General features: G+C 40.0%; 2 protein-coding genes across 6 annotated transcripts in view; one reads left to right on the forward strand and one right to left on the reverse strand.

Annotated features, from left to right (window-relative positions):
* Positions 1–1,826: 1,826 nt before the first annotated feature.
* LOC121956468 (potassium voltage-gated channel subfamily A member 1) lies at positions 1,827–11,464 on the forward strand. 2 transcript variants are annotated; one of them, XM_042504704.1, is made up of 4 exons: positions 1,827–2,317; positions 2,649–2,683; positions 3,504–4,233; positions 7,446–11,464. In XM_042504704.1, the coding sequence occupies exons 3-4, from the start codon at positions 3,547–3,549 to the stop codon at positions 8,376–8,378; spliced, it is 1,620 nt and encodes a 539-aa protein (XP_042360638.1). In that variant the 5' UTR covers positions 1,827–2,317; positions 2,649–2,683; positions 3,504–3,546; the 3' UTR covers positions 8,379–11,464. The 2 variants fall into 2 exon arrangements, with proteins under 2 accessions (XP_042360638.1, XP_042360639.1); XM_042504705.1 differs by having other exon boundaries at positions 1,827–2,246.
* A 2,138-nt stretch (positions 11,465–13,602) lies between these two features.
* Positions 13,603–26,621, reverse strand: part of LOC121956467 (excitatory amino acid transporter 2-like) — a 30,472-nt gene continuing 17,453 nt past the window's right edge. For 3 of the 4 annotated variants that reach the window (XM_042504702.1, XM_042504700.1, XM_042504701.1), the window contains exons 6-11: positions 25,435–25,561; positions 22,756–22,989; positions 21,734–21,928; positions 18,081–18,215; positions 17,473–17,911; positions 13,603–16,010 (exon numbers count right to left, since the gene is read on the reverse strand). In XM_042504702.1, coding sequence (XP_042360636.1) covers positions 15,810–16,010; positions 17,473–17,911; positions 18,081–18,215; positions 21,734–21,928; positions 22,756–22,989; positions 25,435–25,561 — 1,331 coding nt within the window. In that variant the 3' untranslated portion in view covers positions 13,603–15,809. The remainder of the gene's footprint in view (positions 16,011–17,472; positions 17,912–18,080; positions 18,216–21,733; positions 21,929–22,755; positions 22,990–25,434; positions 25,562–26,621) is intronic. The other variant, XM_042504703.1, reaches the window with a different exon arrangement.

Below are 26,621 nucleotides of genomic sequence, written 5' to 3' on the forward strand. Positions count from 1 at the left end.
TTTGTAGAATAACTCTAAATATAGAATGATTAAGGATGCCTGTTGGCTCAGTGGATAGACTGGTGCCCCATATACAGCAACAGCTGCGGGTTCGATTCCAGCCTCAACCCTTTGCTGCATGTTGCTCACCCCCTCTATCCCCCTTTCATGCTTAAACTTTCCTGTCCCTTTAAGGCAATGAAAGCCAAAAAAGCTTTAAATATAGGATGATTAGATTTCTAAAGATTTATAATACCCCCCATCCCCCCAAGCCTTTTTTTAAATGATTATTTTATACTTTTTTTTGCAGGTTTGGGGACATTTCTGTCCAAGCTCCTTATTGCCCTTTTCACCCAAATTTTTCAAAATAAATCAAACCAATTCTCTGAGGTTTCAGAGCTTTAGACATCTGTGAAAGGCATCTGAATGCAGCAACAAAACTGATGACAATCCAGGTGTTAAAGGGTCAAATAACATGTAGGCTATACTGTCACTCCAATACTTTTCTTTTGGCATTTTAGTCATTTTACTACTACAAGATAAAATGAAGATTTTCACTCTTAAAATAAGTTTCAATATGCAGTCAAGTCTTGTCAGAGTAGATGCTACATGCAGGTGACTATTCATCCATTATCCATTAAGGTAGTGTACATTCTAGGAAAAATAAACCAACCTTTAAATGTACTTCTACTATTCTGTCAAACTTAAATACATTTAGTAGACTATAATATAATTACTTTTGATACTTTAGTACACTAAATATCTTACTTTAATGGTTTTACTCAAGTTACATTCTAACAGGTGTCTTTAACTTCTATTGATTTTTTGTATTTGGTAAGATATCTGTACTTATACTTCTATTGCTAACAATAACTCTAAAAATAATGCTAGTTGTTAATTTTACACAGATGTTTTTCCACTACAATTGAACTTATCCAGTGATAACACTACATCTGCATCCACACAAATGCATTTTGATTTTTATATATGATGATTACAAAGTCTGAAGATAAGGGAAGTTATAATGATTCCTTCTCTTCCTAAACATCTGGTATTAATGTTTGTGCCAATCCATCCAATATGTTGGGATATTTCACAGAATACGTGAAAACTTTGATCTGCCCAAGGAAATTTTGGGCAATCACCAAAGTCAATAGGACTCATCATCTTGTGACCACACATATCTGTACAAAATTTAAAAGCATAAAAATGAAACAAAATAAAAAGCTTTCATATTCACAAATGTGTTTCAAATTACACTTATTATTTCAGCATACACTCATCACCTCCTTTACCCTAGCTTTCAAAAATGTGACTTTGATAGTGTTCAGTCTCTTATTTATTTAATTTACCAGTTTTTAACAGTTTATGAGTCTGGTATTTACTCAGAGCATTTGAAGGCAGCATCTGTAAAGTGCTTCCTGTTGTGGGAGTTGTAGTTTTGCTGCACACAGACGCTTAGCCTCACAGAGATGTTTGAGTGTAGACTTCATGATGATTCCAAAATAACCCACAGACATCCAGATTTATATTTAATTTAAAATGGAGACCAGACCAGCAGGTTGAGTTTCATTTGGCCTGTTTTACATTTGTGGACAACTCTGCTCAAGCCAAAGTCAAATAGCCGAAAGTAAACCTAATTTACAATAGATGATGAAAGTATAAAGACGTTAAAGGCAACAGAAGCCAAAAAATACACACATTTGTGGTCTCATTCAGAGCATAAATCATGGCCATGAATGTTCCTTTTTTAACTCAATGGTTTTGGCCTCTAGTACAAGTTCATGTGCACACATGTGCAAACATGTAGGCTCCTACAGTATGTTTAAGAGAGAGTGAAGGGTTAAGAGGTTGACCTTTTCGGGCAGGAAGGGTTGCTGGGGGCAGAGAAAAGGTGGGGAGAGGAGGCAGCGGCGCTCTTGGAGGTGGAGAGGGTCAAAGATTGAATTTCGGCCTGACAGCATTCCCCAGGGGTGCACTGAGCGTGAGAGAGAGAGCGCAAGTGAAGACTGCGAGTGACCTACAAACAAGCTTAACTATCTTAACATCACCCGCGCAGCAGATTAACACCACAGCAGCAGCCCCTGAAGGAGCCACGCCACCTCCCCTCCCAAACGTGACATATGAAGGTGGGACGACATAGAGGAGGAGGAGGAGGAGGAGGGGTTGTCTGGAGGGTTGTCTGCACATCATGATGAAGGAACTGATACACAAACTGTCTCACAAGGAGTGAAGGGTCAGCCCAAAAGGCACCCTAAGTTGTGGAGGTACCGTATGAGTCATGGTCACTCTGTGGAGGGGTGGTTAGTTTGAATCAGGAGCTGTGGCGGGCAGACGGGTGAGAGGAGGTTTCTACTGGGTGAACTGGACATAGTGATAAACTAGTGATGAGCATGAAGCTGCATGTATGGAGGTTTTTGCACGGAGGGTCTGCATGATGGGATTTACGGAATATGATGGAGAAAGTTTCAAATAAATTGCATAAATCTACTGATAAATGTAAATACTGGGGACATTTTAAGACAAATTCTGCATTGTTGTTAATGCTGTGGATCATTATTTTCAGTGCAGCGTTCACTCTTACTTTCACAAAGTTTATGTTCATTTCTATACAAAGCATTGTGATGTGATCTAAATGACACTAACATGATTTTTTTTTCTGTCTACAGAAAGTTGTTCGGCTGGATTTACACAGAAAAGTGAGGTGAGATTTTCATATTATATCAATAAGTTCAAAAATATTTCTGGGAAATTATAACGTATTATTGATGAGGTTTTGTTACTACGTGTTGGATTTTATGATTTAATTAAATGTAAAAGGGGCAATTTATTTCATATTAATAGCCTATTTCACAAATGTAATACAGTGTTGATAAGCATTGTAGTTTGTGCTCATTATTAGATAGATTATTATTAGATATTGTTTATATATTTGCTTTTTTATGTTTGCCTTTGATACTGTAAGCTGCTGTAACAGTAACATTTCCCACTGGGATTAATAAATAACTCTGTGCGTCTGTCAGTCTCATTATCTGAATGCATGAGGTTTGAATTCCCCTCTTTCAAACTGTAGGCTCATTTCAAGTTTGCAATTTAAAGGACTTAGCAAATTTAAATTAAAAAAAAACTGTTTTGGAGGTTTCAGGTCACTAAACTGGACTTCTCTGACTTGGATCAAGTGACTGAAACGACTTAACCTGATGAAACGGAAGTTTTATGAATTCCATTCAGGCTGCATCTATTATACATTCAAGTTCTAAAGTTTTCAGTCTGAATTTTGGTTGCAGAATTTGAACAACTGACGTCTTGCCTCGACTGGATGTTTTTAAGATCTGAAAAAGACAAACTGAATCTAAGCAATCTGAATAAATTGATTTGTCCATCTAAATTTATTAATGATGATAAAACAACAACAACTTAAACATCACAGAAAAGAAAGGAATTCAGATCACAGCGCTATCTGTCATGTTTCCCTGTACTCATGTTTCCGCATTGCCATGTTAACTTTAATTTGTTTTGTCCAGAGTGAAGGGACAAGACAAGTAAGACAAGAAAGAAGACTGAGAGATGGATAACCAAGACAAAGGAGGAGGTACAGGAGAAGGAGGAGGAGGGCAGTCAAAAGAAAAACAGAAAGCTGAGGAGGTTGGTGACGAAGAAAAGAGGACTAAAGAAAAGCAAAACAAAATGGAGAAGGAGGGCAACGGAGAGGCCAAGAAACACAACCGTCGTGGTCACTGGAGGAACGGCTGGGCTGTGACCGAACGTCTTGCCATCAACGTGTCGGGGATGCGTTACGAGACCCAGCTCCGCACCCTCGCCCAGTTCCCAGACTCCCTGCTGGGAGACCCCCAGCGTCGCATTCGTTACTTCGACCCAATGCGGAATGAGCTCTTCCTGGACAGGAGTCGTGCCTGCTTTGACGCCATCTTGTACTTCTACCAGTCAGGCGGGAGGCTGCGTAGGCCCGCCAACGTCCCTCTGGACATGTTCCTGGAGGAGCTACGCTTCTACGAGCTGGGAGAGGAGATCATCGACCGCTACAAGGCGGATGAAGGCTTCCCAAAGGAGGAAGAGAGGCCCTTACCCACCAATGACTTGCAACGTTACCTCTGGATGCTGTTTGAGTATCCAGAGTCTTCCAGCGGAGCTCGAATCATCGCCATCATCAGCGTCATGGTCATCGTGATCTCCATTCTCATCTTCTGCCTGGAGACTCTGCCTGAGTTCAGGCTGGAGAAGGAGCTGAGGGAGGTGAGGATGGCTTACATGGTGCAGATGGAGGTTATGCATGCAGACAACCAGATAAATGAAGATAGCTGACAGGGTGCAAGGAGAACAGAGGTTATTACTGCGAGGGAGTGATGAGGTGAACATAGAAGGACAACATGTGCTGACAGGTGTCACTTTGCCAAACATACACCAGCCATGTAGCACGAGTTGAACACGTATTTGTCTTTCAACACCGAGGGGAAAAAGGAAAACTGCAGGTTAATCAGAAACATTAAAGTAAGGGACCAAGATTAAGGGAAGGAAAAGCAAAGGCAGCAGATAGAGGAGGAGAGAAGGGCGAGGTTTTCCTGAGATTATTTTGGACTTGTCGTTAAATCCGATCCACTCAGATTGAGGGGATGGAATGGAGGCGATGAAGAGTGCAGTTAAACTGCTGGTGGAAAAACCAGAGTAAGGAAAGACGAGAGCAGACAGAGCAGGTTGGATTAAAGTTTACATTGTGGAGATGATACGTCGGCCAATTGCGGACGCCTGCCAGAACTAAGAAACACACTCAGGTGGAGTGGAGACTTCGAAAGTACTTAGGAGAGAGAGAGAGTGAAAGGAGTTAAGAGGTACAGAGGCAAGTGTGAAGGGAAGGAAAGAAGATGAGCTTGTCTCACGTTACCCCCTGGAGATCTAAAGGGCTATATATAGAGGAAGGACAACCCTAAGAGCACATCAACACATAAACGAACGTCTGTATTAATAAACGCTATGACTCATAGGCTACATATTGAAAACAGCATGGAAAAGAGGCTCACAGATCAACTTTTCTGATGACCGCCGCTAAAATCAAATTAGCCTCGCACACGCTGCTGTAGCCTGGAGACGAGAGGCGGATTCTAGATGTCCGGGCAGCAGAAACGACACCGCAGCAGCAGCTCGCTGGATTTACGTCCCCCCATCACCACCAACACCATCCGTACATAAAAAGATACACTCATGTGATCAGAGCATTTGACGCTTTTGGAACGCTACACAAACAAAACAAAACCTGAATGCACAGCCGTCCCCACGCTATCACTCATGCACCAGACAGTGGTAAAAAAAAAAACAACTAGTCAACCAAATTAGTTTAGCTAGATTCTGATGCATGTTGGTGGTTCTGTTTGACAAATCATATGACTTTTATATGGCTGTTACAAAAATGTATTGGCCCAGATTGTGGCATACTGACTATTCGATATCTACCATTAACCAAAAACAGTGGAGGTGAATGAGATGTGTTTGTCTTCAAAGTATTTTAAAAAACAACGTTAAGCTTTTACAGCCATACTAGCTGCTCTGTGAGCCTGTAACAGGGCACTTTGGTGCTTTAAGCTGAATGCTAACTTAAGCATGCTAAAAGTCTGATGTTTATCAGGTTTAATGTTTAGAAAATGTTCACCACCTTACAGTGGTGAAGTGTTAACGTGCTAATATTTGTTAATTAGCACTAATCACAAAGTACAAATGAGGCTGAGTGGAATTTTTGTTATTGTTGATATTTTGAGCGCAGCTATGATTCAGGGATTGAGCTGGCAGCAAACAGCTTACAGTGCAAAAAGTGCTCACAGCAACAGTGCTGACAGAGCTTACGGAGGGTGTTATGCTTCCACAAGCTGCCGCCACCTTAACCCATGGTGGTGGTAACCACCATATGAGCAAAATGCAGAATGACAATATTTATCGATCGCTAGCCAGTGGGATGCTCATACAGGGACTCACATGCGGTTACATGCACGTGTGGCTGGACTGGTTACCAAAACAAAGACCAGAAAAGCTAAAATTCAAACACCCACAGAGGGAGTGTCACCAGTCTCTGCTCATGATGCCATTACTCCACAATATCTTTACACTGCAAATAATTGCTTGCTGCTATATTAAACCTTAAACACCTGGATTGACATCAGTTTTCATGTGCTGCATTCAGACATCTTCCACTAAAAAATTGGTTTGATTGCTATAAAAAAACATGTTAAACAACTTGGCAAGAAATGTCCCGCTAACAGCAATCATTTGTGAAAGGAGAAAAGAAATAATCTTAAAATTGCCTGAGGGAGAATATGAGATGTTACCAAAAAACAAGGGAAATGTCCATAAACTATATGTATAATTCTCTTAATTATTCTTTTTAATTATGTTACAGAGCACCTTCTTCTGGTTATTTTCTTGTTTTGCTTTTTACCTAATTTTTATCATTATTATTTTCAGGTATTTTTAGTCTTGTTATGTTGCTTGTTGCCCTGCCATGTTTTTGAAAGAAATCAAGCCAATTTGCTCAGGTTTCAAATGGTTATTGTTGTTGTTAAGCTCCTTAAAGCTAATATTTTTCCAAAGAAACAAAACTGTCATGCAGGGTTAAAGGAAAAGTCAGAGAATCACCAAAGTCATTCATCCTCTGCACAACATATCATGGCAATCCATCCAATAGTTCCTGAGATATTTCAGTCTAGACCAAAGTGGTAGACCAACCAAAAGGCAGAACGACAAGTCTTCACTTTATATATGTTGCAAATAGTTTGGTTGGTGTAAAGATACATGAAGACATGTGGTTAGAGGATAGAAGAAACATGTAAACATCTAAATGAATACTTATAGCGCCGAGGACAATATGTGCTGCGAGGTCACCAGAAGCTCAGAGTAACTCTATCTAACTTGCTAAAAGACACTAATGCCCAGCCATTTCAAGCCTGCACCTACTTCCCAGAAAAAAACAAGCAGCCGGGTTAAATGAAGTGTCAGATGCCCCGGCCGTGCTGATGTCTGGGGTGTAACGCTACCCAGCGTCACATGAACTTAATGTTTTTTGTGTGCGTTTAAATATAGAGAAACTGATTTATATAAAAGTCTGTGAGGAAAATAAAGCCGGTGGAGTGAAAATGGAGAGGAGAGAAAAGTTAGCACCGTATCACAGATCTCACAGGCTCGATCAGATCCTGATGACAGGCGTCATGCTCCGAATGTGCTGAGGACAATCTTTCAGAATAATCGCTTCTTCTCACTTCTCCTCTTATGTCCTTGTTTCTTCTCTCTCTATTTACTCTCCATGGAGATATTCATTATAGCCTTACCTTTCCCCTTCATTCTCATATTTCTCCTTCCAGCTCATGTTTGAAACCATAGATGATGGAACATACCTGGTATCTGCTTTGATTTGTAACAGTCTTTGAGTGCAGCTATGACCACTTTTCCTTTTCTTTGTTTTACAGCAATTCACCACCATACCTCACCCCACCATCCCCAACGAAACCATCTCGGTCTCACCTGGCTTCGCTACCTTCCAGGACCCCTTCTTCATTGTGGAGACAGTCTGCATAATCTGGTTCTCCTTTGAGCTCATTGTGCGCTTCACCTGCGCTCCGAGCAAAGTGCACTTCTTCAAAGACGTCATGAACACCATTGACTTCTTCGCCATCATTCCCTATTTCGTCACCCTGGGCACAGAGCTGACCAAGGACAAAGACGCGCAGCCGTCCGTGTCCCTGGCACTCATCAGGGTCATCAGGCTGGTGAGGGTCTTCAGGATCTTCAAGCTCTCTCGTCACTCCAAGGGTCTCCAGATCCTGGGCCAGACACTGAAGGCCAGCCTCAGGGAACTCGCTCTGCTCATTTTCTTCCTCTTCATCGGAGTCATACTCTTTTCAAGTGCCGTCTACTTTGCAGAGGTGGACAGTCCTGACACAGCGTTCACCAGCATCCCTGAGGCATTCTGGTGGGCTGTGGTATCCATGACGACAGTTGGCTATGGGGACATGTACCCGGAGACAGTCGGAGGGAAGCTGGTGGGCTCCATGTGCGCTATCGCCGGCGTGCTCACCATCTCTTTGCCAGTGCCCGTCATTGTGTCAAACTTCAGCTATTTCTACCATCGCGAGATGGAGTGCGAGGACACAACGGTGTACAACCATGTCTCCACATCACTCTGGGACAGAGAGGACGATGAAGATGGGGAAGATGAGGAAGGGGAGGATGAGGGGCATGAACACTTGGGAGATTATGCACCCTTGTATGGGCAGGACAGCAGGGGTATCTGTCCTCCGCTCAATGGGACGATCCTGGCAGGGCTTTGTGCCGGACAGGAAGCTGGTCATCAGAGAGGGATAAACTTCTACCTCAAAGAACCTCTGGTCACTCAGGTTTGAGAGAGTTCAAGGCGGACATCAAGAAAAGGAGACTTCCATGATGGAATGACACTGGTAGAGTGATACAGGAGAAAATTCATTACATGTACACAAAGACTTACACTGATATAAGCTATAATTTGTTACATTTGAGGCTTTTGCATGATTATCTTTGACTCAGCATCTTTTTTCTTAGTTAATAAACAAAGACCCTACAGGTCATCTGACAAAACTTACTGCTGTGTTTTTTTAACTGACATGTCCAGAGTCTTCAAAGAATCCTTTATCCAGCTCAAAAAAAAAAATCCACGAGCTACCAGTGGTGCCCACATTTTTAAAAAATCAAAATTGTGAATATAGAAAGTTAAGGAATCACACACTTTGGTTTGTTATTTCACAGTAAATATCACTAATTATCTGATGCACATGGACTAGTACCGGTGTAGTAAACTTTGAGTTCCACAAAAATCGTGTTTTAATGTATTATGCAATATATTAGCACTCCAAGCAGGTTGGTTGTCCTTTCTCTTAAAGAGAAAATAGACGGCTTTAATGAAATTCAGTCAGTCACTGTAAGGAAAATGTAATGGCAACAAGCCCTCACACGTTTAATTAACATTTAATTTTCATAGATATCTTGAGGTGAGAATTCAGCGGACCCCTTGAAAATGGCCATCCCAGCTGTTCCCTTGCCAAAATTTAGCCTAAATTTGGAGCATTATTTAGCCCCCTTCCCAACAAGCTATGCTGACATGGTTGATACCAGTGGATGCCTCACATTCCCTCCAGCTAGCTTTAAAAATGAGCAGTAATATAAACTACAGCAACCACAAGTGGCATTCTGTTCATTCTTTTAGGAAAGGAAAATGAGATTACTATAGAGAAATTAACCTGGTAATAAAAGTTTCAGGTAATGAGTAATTCATGGGTCCATTATTAACCAAAAAATTTCCTAGGAACTTCCCTGTAAAGAGCGATGTAAACTGGCATTTCACTGAAAAAAAATAATCTTGATTTAAACCCAAGTAAATATTCACAATTTTAACATTTCTTCATGTTCACTTTAACTGCTGTGCACTGACTGAAACACTATTAGTACTGATCTACTATATAGTCCTTGCAAAGAAACCTAGAGAATTAATGAGAAAGTATCCAGAAATTACAGTCCCGTAAAATAAAGCAAGTTAGTGAAACTTCCAGTCATCACATTTGTTTGGCTAAATAAAAGAGTCCCAGTTTGGAAAGCAAGTTCAAAACCTTGATTGTGCTGCAGATGGAATACATTTCATCCCAGCTAAATGGATAAGTATTTGAGGAATCTGGAAATGTCTTTAAAACAGACAAGTGTTGTTAAATAATCTGCGAGGTCCTTGTCTCTCATGAATGTAATCACCACTGCAAAAAGTAAAAATAAAGTTACATCACCAATATTCAATATAAACTACAAACAGATACATTTGTGTAATCCTTGTAATGACAGTTTAATATTGTCACTGTTTTATGACTAAAGTACTGCACGCAAAAAATGAGTTCACTGCACATTATTCTGATGGTGTTAAGTGAACTGTAGTGCCAGTAACTGCTGCTGTTCACACGCTGTGTATTGGAGCTAAATGTACAGTGAGTGTTGCAGGTGTTGATGCCCTGTACTTGTCAGAGTTATGGCAGAAATGCAGCGCTGTGATCTCGTGCTGAAGTTGACAACAAAGAGATCGCTCATCGGCTGGCAGCGGTGCAGACAGAGTTCATGTAGTTGGTTCAAAGCCAGTTTGCATGTTATACACCGCAGTGTAATAGATACAGGCTGGAGAGGTGTGTGGAGGAAGCTGATTTAGTTCAGAGATGGTATAGCTCAAAGTCTGCTGACATTTCTTCTAGCCACAGTGACTGGAGCAACACTGTACTCTGATGAAATGATGATGGTGGTACTAAAACAGTCTTGCCCTCTAATCAACAAGAACTTACACCATGCAGCAGGGTATATGTTTTATGACACATTCATCCTCTGTATGTTTGAAATGTGGCGGTGAAACGTTTGCGGTTTACTTTAGGTGATTTACACTCTGTGGCTCATTCATCAGCTGTTTGGCTACCAGCTGACTATTAACACCAAATCACATTCATGTGGATGTACAGCTCAGCCTTTAAAACACTTCTGACACCTCTCATTTATTTAAATATGCTTCTGCCAACTCCCACCATCGCCCCCACCACTTTATCTGTTAAGTTTATATATTTCTGATTACATTAAGAATTAATGTTCAAGTATGTTTTTATTGGGAGGGGATTAGTTCTTCCATCAGAGTCCTTGTTGCTGCTCTGCTTTTTTCCCCTGAAAGAGCAGGGCCAATTTATTGCAAAATCGAACCTTTTTTCGATTTGTCAAATATTTGACATGTAACATGAAATGTTACTTACAATAAATTCAAGCTGTGACAAGACTTCATGGCAGAATTTATCAAATTGTGCATGTATACCTCACAGATCAGTTCTGTGAAGTAATCCTCTCTCATGCTCTCGGGCTGGCGCGATATCAGATTTTCACAAGACGATTATCTTGGCTAAACAAGTTCAAAACAACGATGTTATCACAATATCTATAGATTTTATTTTATTTTTTAATTATGACAATAATAATTCTGTCATCTTTAATTCCGTTTAGTATACATTTTGTCTCTTTTTTTGGCAAATTAATTACATAGATCATCTTTTGTCAAAAGTATGACTATTTGGAAGATACTAAGGATATGGATATGCAGTAGAGTACTTGGGAGTGATTTAGGGAGAATTTGTTATATAATTTCTAAATTTCATTGTAATTCTCATGAGCTCAAGCTGGTGCAGCCATTAAAAAACATCTTTTAGCCTAAAGTGGGTGAATGTTTATTTGTTTGTATAGAGTTTTACCTCAAAAGAAAAGAAATACTTTTATAAGTGGTTTAAACTGTGTGGATGTAGTGTGACCTACAAATTCTGAGGGCAGATGTGGCTGTGTATATGTATATAGTATTATTTAATAAAGATCATATTTAGTCACTCATGTCATGGATTTCTGAATTCCTTCCACATGACTCCCTGTGCAGTGACTTGGAGAGAATGTGACGATGTGTGCTCAGATGTAAACAACGTTTTAAAAGCATCATGAGGCATTTATACAGTATCATTAGACAGTGATGCACACTGGGGGCTGCACATCTCTGTATTGTGTTCAGAAAAGCTACAGTGCAGTACAGATTGTGCACATGTTCCACTGTGCTGCATGTGATGAGTGATCCTGCCTCTAGATGTCAGACTGCGTTTTAAAAAACAGGACATCTGTTTCACTCGTGCTGCCACTGGATTTAATTTACAGTAATATGACATGAAAGACTCCAGAGTAACCATATGAAACATTTTTCCTCTTGAAATGATCATGTTCATCGATGCCATATGATCCAGATGACTTGTATTATGCTGTTTTCATTCCACGCAATCCACAAAAAGACAATGAATTATGATAGACTTACCAAACCAAATTGATAAAACTAAAAGTCATGTGATTGCATCAAGTATTTGATCTCAAGCCAGTATACAAATGTTAAAAATTACTATTGCTATTCAATACAGTGTTATTTAGTAAATTTAATTCTAACTTTAGACTAAAAAAACAAGTAATTCCTTGATAATACAATCTGATCCATCCAGCTCTAAAGCGTGTTACTTAGCAATAAATCAATAGCATAATTAATCTACAGCTGAAACAATTAGTATATTAATCCATTAGTTACAGGTAAAATTATTTACTTTTATTAAAAAAAAAAACAACTTTTTGCTATATTTGCTAAGGCTGTCTATGAAAAGTTGTTTTTTTTTTTAAATAAAAGTTAACAATTACAACTTTAATGAGGAGAAAATGAACTGGCAACTACTTTGATACTTGATTAACCATTTACATTGTTGTTTTCAAGCAGAAACTTTAAGTATTTGATGAATTCAGCTTTTTAAAATCTTTGGAGTTGCTGCTTTTTGCTAATTTATACTTTTAAATAGAATATATTTCAATCATTTTCAAATGCTTAATCAATATAATGAAAAATCAAGAAAAATAATTTTCAGATTAATCAGAAAAGCAATGGCAGTGGCAGCCCTGAATCAGTTGTATTACTAAATTGTTGAGAGGCTCAGAATTTATGTTAATCTGGTTCTACCTTTCAATAGATCTAACTGAATATACCTTTTGTTTTTCGAAGTTTATCAAAGAAACAGTTAATAGCCATCATCGACATATTTTTTAAATGCAGTTTTTACCCCCAAATGTCCAGTTTTTCTGTGACTTGGATCAGAAATGACACTCTCTATTTTGTCTTTATTTGTGAATTATTTAGTTTGAGGTCCAGTAAACTCATCCTCAGTTAGTTCCATTAAACTTCAGGAATCGAAATGTCTAAAAGCAAGTTAATGAACTGATCAAACTTTCATTATTTGGCAGAGATGATAACTAAAGACTCAAGAATTAGTTTGAGTTGAGCTGAAGTAAAGAAAATAGACCGGGTTTGGAGCAGATGATCCTCCTCATAACCCCCAGCCCACACGCACACTCTCTTCTCCATGATGATGGCTGCAGTGATTAAATTCCTGACCCCCCTGTCGCCTCAGATGGTGTGATATCCTCATGTCATGTGTCGGAGCTCGCTCTCATGCTACAGAATAGATTAGTGCTTCGTTTCACAGACACCATCAACTAGGAGCATCATCACAAATCTGAGTTTCACATATTTCCAGACACTGCCAGATTTTCAGATCTCTGATGACCTGTACCATTTCACCCTTTCCCTTCACCGAACTCGGATCTCCTCTCTGACGTGCAGGCGCCCGAAGCTAACGTCAGTCCTGCTTGCAATTACCCACAGTGCCCTTATGCTGTCTGGGAAGAATGAAAAGGATTGACGTCTTTCTGGCCATCTGCCGTCCTCCGATTCCTCTCCCATCCCTCACTCTCTCCTGCCTCGCCCATCTCTAGCTCTTCTTTGAGAGGATTAAGTGTGTTGGTATCTCTGTGTGTCTTTGTCTCATCAATGCGTGTGCGTGCAACATGTCCATGTGTGTCTGTTGCAACTTTTACATCCAGTAATATCTTTGTCTGCGGGATTTTTCCTGCATCTTTAGTCACCAAACACTGACGCGTGTCCCCTTTCGACTGCAAATCCCTCCACAGATTGTCCAAAGTTACTTAAGCGGCAGAGGACACACACAAGAATTGCAGTTATTTTAAATAAACTTCTAAGATTTTATTACATACAATATACACATGACCTGGACCTGTGACTCTGAGTTAAGACTTGAGGAGGGAGAGTGTTGGGAGGCAGGTGATGAAATTAAATTTAAAATGAAAGGCATTTTCAGTGGGGAGTAAGAGACTGATGGTGTTATTTTACAGCAATGAAGAATGATACATGAAAGTAAAACTAGTCAAATTTAAACATACAACAAAATTAAAACAGCATATTGCCTATTACTCATTGTTTCAGACACCACAACAAGAAAATACAAACCATACATGATATAGACAATATTAACATCAAGGTGGCAGGTGATGTGCAAGAAGAGCACCGAGGGTGAAAATGTAAAGAGATGAAAGAAGGTGGAGAATTATAAAAATATTTTCTGCTGGTTGTACACTTCTGTCATTTAAGTGATCCTGTTGGTATTCTTGAGGTTATTTAAAGGAAGAGTTTGACATTTTGGGAGTTAAATGAGAATAACAACACCACTCTCATGTCTGTACGGTAAATATGAAGCTACAGCCAGCAGCCGATTAGCTTAGCATAGCTTATCATAAAAGCATAAAACAGGGAAAAACAGCTAGCCAGGCTTTATCTAAAGGTAAAAAAAAATCTGCACAACTCTAAAGCTCACTGGTTGATAGGGATAGGCATTTTAAAGTAACTTTCATATTCAAGCACATGCATTAAATTATTATATGGTAGCTACTCGAGTTCTCAAAACAAAAATAAAAAATTCTTACGCAAGAGTAGGAACATCAACATGCCAACAACAAAAAACAAGTGTGATCTGAAAATCATTTATCAAACAACCAGGCTTCAATAAGCCAATTTTACGATAAATTTAAAGTCAAGAAAATCAGCAAACTTTGTTCAGAGTCGCTTTCCTCAAGTCAAGTCAACATCTGCCTGCCACAGCAGCTGTGACCAATATCTGACACCAAGCCATTAAATGGCCCGAAAAAACTCAGTGAGTCACTAAAACGGCCCAACCCTGTAGTTAAACCTGTTACCAACCATTAGGTAACATTAGCCATGAGATGGTAACAGTTAGCCCTGTCACTGTGTGTGTGTGCAGGTGGACTCACACCAGCTGTCAGAGCTCACACTCCTGCAGCAGTAGTCTCATAACAGAGTGACAGCAAGGCAAGGAGGTAAAGATCAAAACAATGTACGCAGCTCTGCTATGCAGATTTTACCCATTTTAAATAGGAAAAAAAAATAAAAGTCATTTTCACATGTGAAAGGTTGGGAAATGTTTACTCTGTAAGAATAAATACTGCCGTCCAAAGTGACTACTTGATAACTCATGCCCATCCCTACTAGTTAATATGGTGTATTAACTTTGTTAAATCCACACCAAAAACAAAATTTCTAACCAAGAAGACGTGGCTTTACGGACTTTTATGTGTTGGACTATTCTTTAACTGGGACTCAAAGAATTTACTGCTCCCAACCAAGGATTATTGGGGTATATAACATACTTTTGTATGGATTAAACAAACTAAATATACCAAAGTCAATTAGTGAGCTTTAGAAGTGCTGGTTAGAGGATTTCGTTTCAGACATGACTGTAATATTAATTTTCTCATCTTACTCTCTGCAAGAAAGCAGAGAGTAAGAAAGCAAATAAATAAATGTATCAAAATGTGAAACTATTCCTTTAGGTATATTCATTTTAACTTCCTGCCAAGAAAATAAAAGTAGAAGAGAGGGAGGGAGTTGAGCAAAGGTAAAGGATCAAATAATAACTCATGGTTGTGCGTTAAAAGGCTGGTAACACTGAGATGCTTTTCTCATGGAGAGCAGACTCAATTTCTCTCCTATCAGGCAAATTTAAGGAACTTCAGACTTACAGGAGCATTTTTAGTTTGTTTATGAAATGAAGACAGTGATGGAGACAGTAAACTAGGGAAGCAGCTCTCCATTTAAGCTCTCTTTATGAGAGAAACCAAAGAACAAAAGTCTCAGGTTTTAAAGTTTTAACATTTTGATGTTTTAATATCTTTTCATATAAAGCTCAAAGTGAGCTTATTTATCACTTATCCAACAGTTCTGTTGATCAAGAGCAGCAAACTCAAAATACATCTAAGAAGTAGCAATGAAACCAGCCGGAAATCCACAGTGGATCTCGTAACCTGTCGTAAAACTGGAACTAACTGATGGGGAAGCTTTTTGGTGCTAAATCCGATCAGGGCAGGTCGCTCGGCGGCATTGCATGTCTCCTGTCATAAGCAGTGTCATCACTCTCCTCGCCGTCGCTCACTTCACCTAGAACCCTTTCTCTCTCCTCCTCCTCTTCAGTTTCACTCTCTCGCCTCAGACGCTCCCGTTCCCGTTCCCTGTCCCTTTCCCTGTCTCTCTCTCTGTAGGAGCGAGGCATTGTGGGAACCTGAGACAACAAAGAGACAAAATGAGAACATGTTTATACTTAGTGACTAAAAAATGTGAATTTTACTCATGTACATGTGTTAAATGTTGAAGGAATACACAATGATTTGATCGTTTTAGCAAACATGCAAGGACAGAGAGAACTAAAGCAACCATATATCTGAAAACACTACCTACTATTATCTTGTTAATATCACAACTTTATGCTACCTGTCTTCTATCTTCTGCATTGCAAACCGTTAATAACATATGCAGGATCTCAACTATTTACGATTAATTTCATTATCTGTGAATCAGGAGACCATTTTCTTGATTAATAGTTAGGTCAAAAATGTCCTGCATAATGTCATCAAATGTCCTTTTTTTAATTAATGCTAAAACATTGTTTAAATAATTGTTATCCAAATAGTTGCAGATTATTTTTCTGACAACCAACTAAACTATTAATCACCTCATCACTGCAGCTCTAAAAACTATCTCCAAAATATGTTTTCGTTCAGTTAGTTTAGTTCATAAATAAGAAAGGGTCTTTGGGTGGTCTAATTTTTTATTATTTTTTTGTTTTGATGATTCATTTTTGTTCAATGTTATTGTTAACTATTAAAAAAACTTTCTTTCTTCAGATTATCTAAAACATTTTAAATCACCAAATTTGGCGATAGATGGTTTTCTTTGGACTATCACAATAGGCAACCTCCTTGGAAGGATGTCTAATAAATGTGTACTTTAAAGAAAGGGTCTTCAACATTTCTCAGGCCAAGGACCCCTTAACTAAAAGAGGGACCCCGCTACTATAAAATCGGGGTGCATATTAAACTGAACGTGTATGGCAGCTTAAAGTGCAATGCATAAAGATAACTTAATGTGATGCACAATTAATACATAAAAAATATATATGTATTGAAAAATTAATATATTAATACATCATGGATTCATTTGAAAAGGATTTATGGGTAATAACTAGCGTATCATCAGTGTTGTGAGCTGTTAATAGATTTTATTCTATTTTTTATTTTTATGAATAGGCCAGTTCATCTTAACAATTAGTTATATGGATTCATATTGGGGGGTTTTTTCAGACATATTTTAATTTTTGGAAAAAAAACAACTGCATTAACTTTGAGGACCCCCTAGGGTCACCCTGTTAAAGACCCATGCTTTAAAGGGTTAAAGGTTAACAGGTTAACCACAGGAGGAGAGGAGCCATTGGAGGAGAGTCCCACTATGCTTCTATATTTGCAGACAAAGTACATGGTCCTGACACTCAACATACTGTATCTTAAAGCAGTAGCATGCAGTACTGCGGTAAATGCCCTGAGACTGTGCATGATTTGGGAGTCTATTGTATGTTCTGACCATCAGGCCAATCTCGAAAATATCTGTTCTACGTAAATTTAAAGTACCTTTCGATCAGAACGTATTGTGTGACATGATAACAAGAAGAAGCAGAGGTGTTTAGTTACCTGGTTATCGTGGCTGGGCAGGGCGCAGTAGCCCGGCTCCGTCCTGCGGAGGAGGCGTGGCGAATGAGTACGGAAAGGCCGAGGGGAGTGGGAGCAGACGGAGCGCGGAGAGGGAGAGCGGATGGAGCGAGGTGATGGAGATCGGACAGAACGAGACGGTGAGTAAGTGATGGACTGGGATTGGGAGAGAACGTGACCGTGGTGGTTTTGTTTGGGTGGGCGGGGGGAGCGGGGGGGCAGCGCGGGGGGTTTGAGGGGGTCCACCAGGTCAATTTCTGTTAGGATCGGGGGCGGGGGGATGAAATCGAGCTCCTCCTCCGTCGGGAGCATTTGCATTTCTGCTGCGTCTATTTCGGCGAGCTCCGCCTTCGACAAGTGATCCACTATCCCGGCGCCGAAAGAGTCGCCCACCACATTGATGGAAGTACGCATTCTGTCACTGGGTGTACAAACAGTATCAGTGTCAGTGGGTGAAATGAGAGAAAGCCACCCAACACCACTCGAATGTTTCTGTTTAAAGTGAAAAGCTGTGAAGCGTCACAGCAAACACTCATCTGTTATTCACACACACACTCACACACTCTCCACCTTTCAGACACCTGACTCACAGCAGCCAGTCGACAGCGATGAGCAGACTGATGTCCTGAGTTGGTAGACCCACAGCTGTCAGGATCAGCAGCATGGTTACCAGTCCAGCACTGGGAATACTGGCAGCTCCGACACTGGCCAGTGTGGCCGTCATACTTGGGGAGGAAAAAGACAGAACCACCGCCATTTTTAGAATGAGCCTTATAAGGGTTCCCTGACACACTGACTCCACTTTAGACAACTAACAAAGATGTATTAAGATCCTAAAATTGCCTTTTATCTGTTGTTAGAAGCTGCACTTGAACATGCCACAAAGAAAGCAGAGAGCAATCACGTAATCATAATTAATCATTATAAATCATTATAAATCATAGACTGTAAAAATAATGGATGTAGCATGATATCACTAATAGGTTTGTGGACTTCTATTTTGAAGCCTCACGTTCAGCATTTTGGCTGTCGCCATCTTGTTTTTTTTAAAGTGACCCAAAGTGACCATATTTGGGCGAGAGGTTGGAGCTGTGGAGGAGCGAGGGTGGGATCTGACTGAGAAGCAGAGAACACTTTCGCCAAACAGCCTATCATTTTTGGCACTTTTGCATGGGCTTTATTTTTCAGCTTCAGAGGTTGCCATATGTTGTGAATAAACAAACTTGTAATCCATGATTTCTTGCATTGCAATATATAATTTAAAAAAATTCTGAACCACATGAAATTTTAAAAGTAGAATTCTGCTCAGGAAGCTTTATGCAGCGAGCGGCCGGTCCAGCTGGCACACTGTCTGCAGACACCAGCCTTTAGTCCCTGGACGGTCTGTTGTTGACATGTGCTCTGAATGCAAACAGGAGGATTTATGGGATGGGAAATGAGATGAAGTGAAATTAATTTCATGTATCACATTTTGTGGAATATGCTTTGGCTGATGACAGCACAGCCCAGTAAATGTGGTTCAGATTATTTGCAGGGGAAACTGGACTAAATGAAAACAAAGGGTTTCAGATTTTAACCATTACTTTTCAAAGCAATGACCACATATTCAACATGTAACAGGTTCTACAGGATATCCCACTTGTATTTTTTGAAAAGAAGTTGCAAAGTATAATCCTTTGATACATTACGGTGTTATTGAACAGGTTTAACCCGGTAAGAGATTAATCCCGCGCTTGTCTGATGGATTATTGGAGGTTTATCACAGATTTAGCACAGGGTTACTCGAACACTGTAGTCGATATTTCAACTCTCTCGATGAAAGACACATGTGGATAACTGCACAATGTGATTTGTGCCATGACATCTCCATGATGTGATTTAATAACAAAATAAGATAAAGACTGCATAAATGTCAGATGCATATTTGAAAGCTGACACCATGTTTAGCAGAGATTTGTGATTTGTTAAAGGCCTAGTATAATCGTGTGGTTTACAGTTGCAGAACCTGTTCATACAGTGTTTACAAGGGTTAATTGCACCACATCACACATGAACCATTAGCATTAATATTTTTTTCCGAGGAAGAAAGAGGTTTATTGGCAAACAAACCCAAATGTCTTTGTGTTTCCTGACCTCTCTTTTTTTTCAGACTAAGATCCTCAGTGCTCAAAAGGCGCTGCTCGTCGTGACATGTTTGCAGTTCAAGGAATTATCAATTCATGTTGGTCTCAGATGTGACTGCAGGCCAGTTTGGACACTAAATCTAAAGATGCTGATCATTTGATCCCAGAGTTCTGTTACATCTCAATCCTCACTGACGAACTGCAGCGCTAATTATCGCCCAACTGTGACTGTGACATTCAGAAGATTTACACGCCACATATGGATCTGATTCCAGAACAATTCCACCCCAGATGATGCAATAGTCGTACGGTGCTTTTAGAAAATTAGATTTTGGAGTTTGGTGGTAATTGATGAAAGACATACAATAAACAACTTCAAAGTGTGGAGCGTCATTTGTTACCCGCAGCCGCAACAAGCTGAGTCTGATCCAAGTAGACTGGCTCCAATCATACATGAATGTTTCGCTGAAACCTCAGAAATGGGAGATTTTACTTCCTTGCTGCATCCATGCAGAGTTTAAAACTGTCGTTCATCTCTGCACATCATTAAATGTTTTTTGAGGTTTGTTTACACGGATGCACAGATGTTTTCATGCAATTTGGATGTACACAGTGTGTGTGGCCCTTAAAGAAATTTTAACTTTATCTAACTTAGTTGCATTAAGTTAAAAGTATATGAATTGTTGAAATTTAAATATATGCTGAGATAATGTCATTTGGGTACAACTGAAACCTCCTTTCATCTATCACAATCAGCTGATGGACGACAAACAGTTTGTGATGTGGCATGGACCTAAGAAAAGAACCTCCCTGACAATTATTTATACAAATTTCAAGTGTAATTTTAAAAACATATAATGTGTAAAATTATATGTAAATGGTCATTTATTACATGTGGGAAATTAAAAAAAAAAAAGTTAACAGAGCCGTTACCGTTACTGACTCAATGGGAGGCAAATTAGATTTCTGTGTCATAAAAAATAATGGTCAAACTATCTGAACAACTTAAACGGTAACCGTTGTATTTTTCAACCTGGACCATATGTCTGCATTATTTTGTGTTAAAGTCTCTAACAGGAGCAAGAATCTTTGAAGTTGTGCAGTATTGAGTGAGATGGCTGCAGCAGGCAGCAGCAAAACAAGATGCAATTAAAGGTTAATGTGCAATGGCGCTCCATCAATTTACATCAGTTAAAAATGTTTGTTTTTGCTGCTGACAGACTCAGATTATTCTGAAAACATATTAAGGATCCCTTCAGAGAAAGATCTTCTTGTTAAGGAGTAAGACTCTTTTGTTTAACGAGACATCTCCAAAATTACTATCGCCAAACCCACCAGCGTTCATTTAAATAAACAGTGGAGATTTATCAACATAAAACACACTTCATTCGAAGTTGAGAGAAACAAAATAAAAGTCACAAAAGCTGTCTTGGTTCATCTTTTCAGTTCCAACAAATTCCAACAAAATAAACCCCTATTTGCCCAGTTAATGAGGTAAAATATGTCGGCTCCATACACACTTAAATCAATGTTTATTCATCTTGTGGGTTTGGCAATAGCAGTTTTGGGATTGTGACTAGTTAAACAAAGAAGATCTTACTCTTTAACAAAATGTCCATCTCTGTAGGGTCCTTTCCATAATGTTGTCACACACTTGAAATAATAATCTGTGCCTCTCAGTACCAAAAACAAACACTTTATGTAGACATAAATTGTCAGTGCAAACAGTCGTCTATTAACTTTGAATTGTAGCCTGTTTCAATGCTGCTGTCTGCAGCCCTGTTGCTGAAAACTGGACCAGTTTGAAACATTGGTGTTTAACTCAGACGCAAAAATGTGGAGTAGAAGGTGCAGGTTAAAAAACACTGAAATTAGCCTTTGAAGTCCTCTTTTGTTCAAAAATCTGTAGTTGGGAGCAGACTTTTCAGTGAAGTAGGAAAATTTAGTTCCAATTGCATTACTCATAGATTGTGGATTTTTCAAGGGAGGGAGAAACTGCAGCCCAGAGGTTGGGAACCACTGTTTTTTTTTAATGAAACTATGCAGTACAAAATGTCACCAAAAATGTTTCTCAGTCGAAAAAAAGACGCAAACAGTGAAACATCCTCCATGTCTCTTACCTGACAGTGATGATCTGTCCGCTGTCCAGACTGATGTCATTCATCTGGGCAATAAAGATGGCTGCCACGGCCTCATACAGTGCAGTGCCGTCCATGTTTATGGTGGCTCCTATAGGCAGCACGAAGCGAGTCACGCGCTTATCAATCTTCAGATTTTCCTCCAGGCAGCGAAAGGTGACGGGTAATGTCCCTGCGCTGAGAGAAAGAGGCCACACAAGGTGTTGAGTTAGAAAAAAGGTGCACAATGTACAAAGAAGAGGAGCAAAGTGTCTGCTGAAGGACATAAAATAGGTAGACAGGTGGTGAAAGACAGAAGTGAAGAGGTGAGGAGGGAGGTGAGGGGGTGAAGTCAGCGTAGAGACAAAAAAAAGTGGAAATTTGAGTCGGCCGACAGCCTCCTCGTAACAGCTGGCGCAGGCCACTGTTGCAATCCTCCAACATGTGAATTAAAGGAATTTGATTCCTGGCCCTGCTAAGCTCGGGTCATAATATAATTAGAGAAAATGTTGATAGGATTACCCATATTCACTAAAGCCTCAGTAATGTGCCAAAATGACAGTTGGTTTCAGCGCAATGCAGACTCCCGGGCGGGCCGAGCCAAGCCGAGCCGGGCAGGATACATCGGGGCCAGTGACGACTAATCCCGAGGCTTAGACATTTACAACACAGAATCTGTCTGACATGGACTCGACTATGATAGCCTGCGCTTACACACATTTGGCTCTGCTGTCCTAATTTGTCCGCGGAAATACAAAATTTTTGCCTTTAGCCGCTCAGATTTAACCCAAATAACTGAAAGCAAGCAGCAGGCCATGCCGATCAATCATAGTAACTACAGCAGCTGCTCGAGGAATAGATGTTGTAAAAAGAAACATGTGACCCACATGTGTTAACACATGCCCAAACAGAATTTACACACACACACACACACACACACACACACATATACACACACACACACACACACACACACACACGCACACACACACACACACACAGACATTTACTGCAGGCGGTCCTACCTGCTAGCAGTGCCCAGAGCTGTGATCCAAGCCTGGAAGATCCCAGAGTAGAAAGTGAAAGGGCTTTTTCTGGTGATAGCGAAGAATATAGCAGGTAGAATCAAGCCGCCATGGATCACCAGGCCCACCATGACGGTCACCATGTACATGCCAAGCTGCCTGGCTACCACCTCCAAGTCCCCAATGGCCGCTATCTTCCCCGCGATCAGGGAGGCGATGCCAACAGGAGAGTACCTGAGCACAGAGTTAAGAAGACACGTCAAAGCTGGAATTATTACTAATGACAACTTTACATTTTACTTATGGTTTTATACTTAAAACGGACAGTTTGTAGTGCTATTTATCAATCAAGATTGTTGTGGTGTGATTTGCTGAGTGATATCAGCCATAGAGAAGTCTGCCTTCTCTCCAAAATAATGGAACCAAATGCATGCTTCCTTTTAAGCAGTGATGCTGTTGGTGGGTGTAGTTTGATAGTAGGAAAATAGTTCCTACATGAAACTGCTCACACTGACTAAGTAACCGTGTCATGAAGTATTTTTTGTCGCTTTATCTAGTTCCATTTTACTGGAGAGAAGGAAGACATCTCTATGGCCAATATCTCCAACACTCTGCAACTCACACCAAAACAGTGTAGATCAATAAATAGCACTACAGGTAAGACCAAAATTTATCTATTTTTGCTTTTGAGGCAAACTATTCCTTTAAATCGCTTACTGCTCAGTTTGTTTGTGTTTTCTGTGATTTGTAAAGATTTCTTGTATGCAAAAAACTTTGATGCTGCTGATGTGATGTAGCCTATTTATGTGGTATATAAATAACCTTATTTATTTCCAAAAAAAATATTTGTTAAGGAAAAAAGGTATTTTCAGGATGCAAAAAAAAGTGCTTACTTTCATAATCAATTAATGTACACTTTTTTCCTCTTGATTCACAAACTGATTGTTTGGTCTAAAAAACATTTAAAAAAAGAACATCAAACCAATATTCACTTTAAAATATAGTCAGTATTTTATAATATAAGATGATAAAAAGCCGCAAATGTTCACAATAAAGAAACTGGAACCATTAGATATATATTTTTTAAATGAATCGATTATTAAAATAGATCGATGATCAATTAATTGACAAATTGTTGAAGCTCTAACATATATTATGTAAATAAATCAAACCTTCAGTCCTAAATGGTTGACTTTCATGCTCAAACCTGAAAATAAAAGTTAAGGTCGCATCTCATAATTTTCATCTTTAATGCTTAAAGGCAACATTATTATTTATATTTGTATTAAAGCTGAGTTTAGAGATGAAAGGATTAGAGTTGAAACTTTTAATAGATAATGTGATTTTTTTCATCTTCCAGAAAATTAATCAGCAACTCTTATGAAAACCTTGAGTTATTTTATTTTACTTCATTTTTTGGGGCGAGAAAAAAGCCCAATATTTTTAAGATATTTGAAGATGTCACCTCAGGAAACAGAGCATGTTTTCACCATTTTATGGCTTTTTGTAGAACAACAACATTAAACGATGATGCCAATAATCGTTAATTCCAGCTCTTGAAAGCAAATGACCCGGCACATGGATGCATTTATCACCTCATCCATCTTCATTCACTGTCAAAGGAGCACTTTTCACTTCGGGAGGACATGACACATTCTTGGATCTCTGGTTTCCAGCTTTGGAGCGCAGTTGTTCCTCTTCGTGAATACAGGCCGCTGTGGGGCGGATGAATTAAAGCGGTGTTCCCCTTTAAGCGCCTTTCCTGGTCCGAGTCAAAGCAGGTCCCATCACGACAGCGGCCCGCTCTCTCCCAGGTCAGCTGCGTGCTGAACCCCGAGCCTGGCATTCAGTGACAGTTGTTTGGTGGAGTATGCCGTGTATATGATTTGATGGATTTGTTCCTTGTATGATACGTGTTTTTGTATACACTGGACTCTGTGTTTGGCGAGCTCCATCGGCCCGTGAGTAATCTGTTTATACTGTGTGAGTGATACGAACAAGGACATGATTCCTTTGGTGTCCAGCTGCGCATGTAGATGGCCTAGGAGAGCTGCAGCACAAGCATCCTGCTGTTTCTCTTCCAACCGCCTCCCCTGCCCCCCCCTCCCCGTCCCCACTCTGAGTGCCACTACACTCTTTCTCTGTGCGACTAGCCGGGGTCCTGCGAAGCCTCAAGGCGTGCACTGCTCTCCAAAGACATGCTCTCACATGCATCTTTCTACGTCCTGCTGTCCCTCCCACCCGCATCTGCTTTCTGCTCTGCTGCCAAGTGGCTCCTCTGCCGTCGGTGGATCCATTACATTTTGGAGATCTTCCACCCGGCTCCCCTGGGAGCCCACAACATTGTTCCGGGCCCCGGCTCCTGCTACTCCCCAGCATACCACGGACTCCAGCATGTGCCAGGGAAACCCTCTCTCTTTCCATCTGTCTGTGTCCTTCACTGACAACCTTTTTCCTTTCTCTCCTCCTCAGTCTTGGATGTCCAGCACTGTTACCCTTTCCCACAATACGCCTCATGTACGCAATCTTCGCCTTATCCATCACTGTCACTGACCTCGTGTGTGGTTTTTCCAGAATGTCAAAGCAGTGCAGGCCGAACAAAACCAGAGACACATGTTGTGCATGACTGCAGATGGGCACACACAAAAACAAACACAGGAGGGAAAACAAGACACTAACCACATGATCATGGACACCATCGTCATTATAATCTCGTTGAGGATGTTGAAGAACTCGCACATGATCTTCCCTCGCTCGCCCATCCGGCCCATGCATATCCCAAAGGTGATGAAGAAGCCGATCAAGCCTGGAGGAAGACACAAAGCTGCATGTCAGCGCAAACTGGAGGAAAGGACCACAGATCAAAATGCAAAGCAGCAAGCATCAGTGTTTGGGCTCACTGTGTTCGCCAAACCAGTGGCTGTAGAAGTATTCAGATAACTAACTTAAGTAAACTCTGTTTGAATACTCTGCAAGAACAATACCTGCATTAAAACCCTACTTACTGTAAGTAAAAATGTGTAAGGATTATCAAAAGTAAAGGTTAAAGTCCAGTGAAATGTTCCTAGCAGCGTTTTTCTAATTAAAATAAAGGGTACATTTGGTATTTTTCAACCTTTACTCTATTTTTCTATGTTTTTTTTTTGCCCTTTCGATCACAGGAAACAACATTTTTGGAAACTGGTCCAGTATTAGTGAGACTGCTGCATCTGGCAGCTGCTGCAATGCAAACACTGAGGGCATGTTTGTATCATCACTTTACATCCACTAAAAGTGCTTGTTTTTGCCACCTACCATCTCAGATTGTTATTTTGAGTTTCTGAAAACATTATGAAATGAACATCTGCACTGATGGACCTCTCTGTTAAAGAGTAAGATCCTTCTCATATAACAGCTGCCATAAAATTTGGGCAGTTTAACATTATCCACAACTATTTTACTCAAGAAAGATAAATGAATAAATGTAATATGTTTGTCCTCGAGGTGAAACAGAGAGAGGAAACCTTACAGACAACATGTTCCGGAAAGAAATATTTGACATTGTAAAGGGATTATTGGTTTTGAGATCCCTTGTTCACCTTAGCTAGCCTTACTAGGCGACACAGCTGACATCCCTCCTGATAAAAGAAACAAGGTGCGACTCATCAAACTGACCACGATTGCTGGTCATAAATGCATTGTTTTATTGTGGAAAAGTGCCGATCCTCCCCTTGTCTCTATGTGGCTTTAAGAAATCTTGTGGTGCATGGCATCAGAGAAAGATTATGTTCAATCTTAAAGGAAAACCATCTGTTTGATAACTGCTGGTCTGCTTTCAGGAGTTACATGGGAAATATATGAGAGACTGTTCTTGTGGAATTATTACT

The sequence above is a fragment of the Plectropomus leopardus genome, chromosome 17, assembly GCF_008729295.1.
Source record: "Plectropomus leopardus isolate mb chromosome 17, YSFRI_Pleo_2.0, whole genome shotgun sequence".
Lineage (NCBI taxonomy): Eukaryota > Metazoa > Chordata > Actinopteri > Perciformes > Serranidae > Plectropomus > Plectropomus leopardus.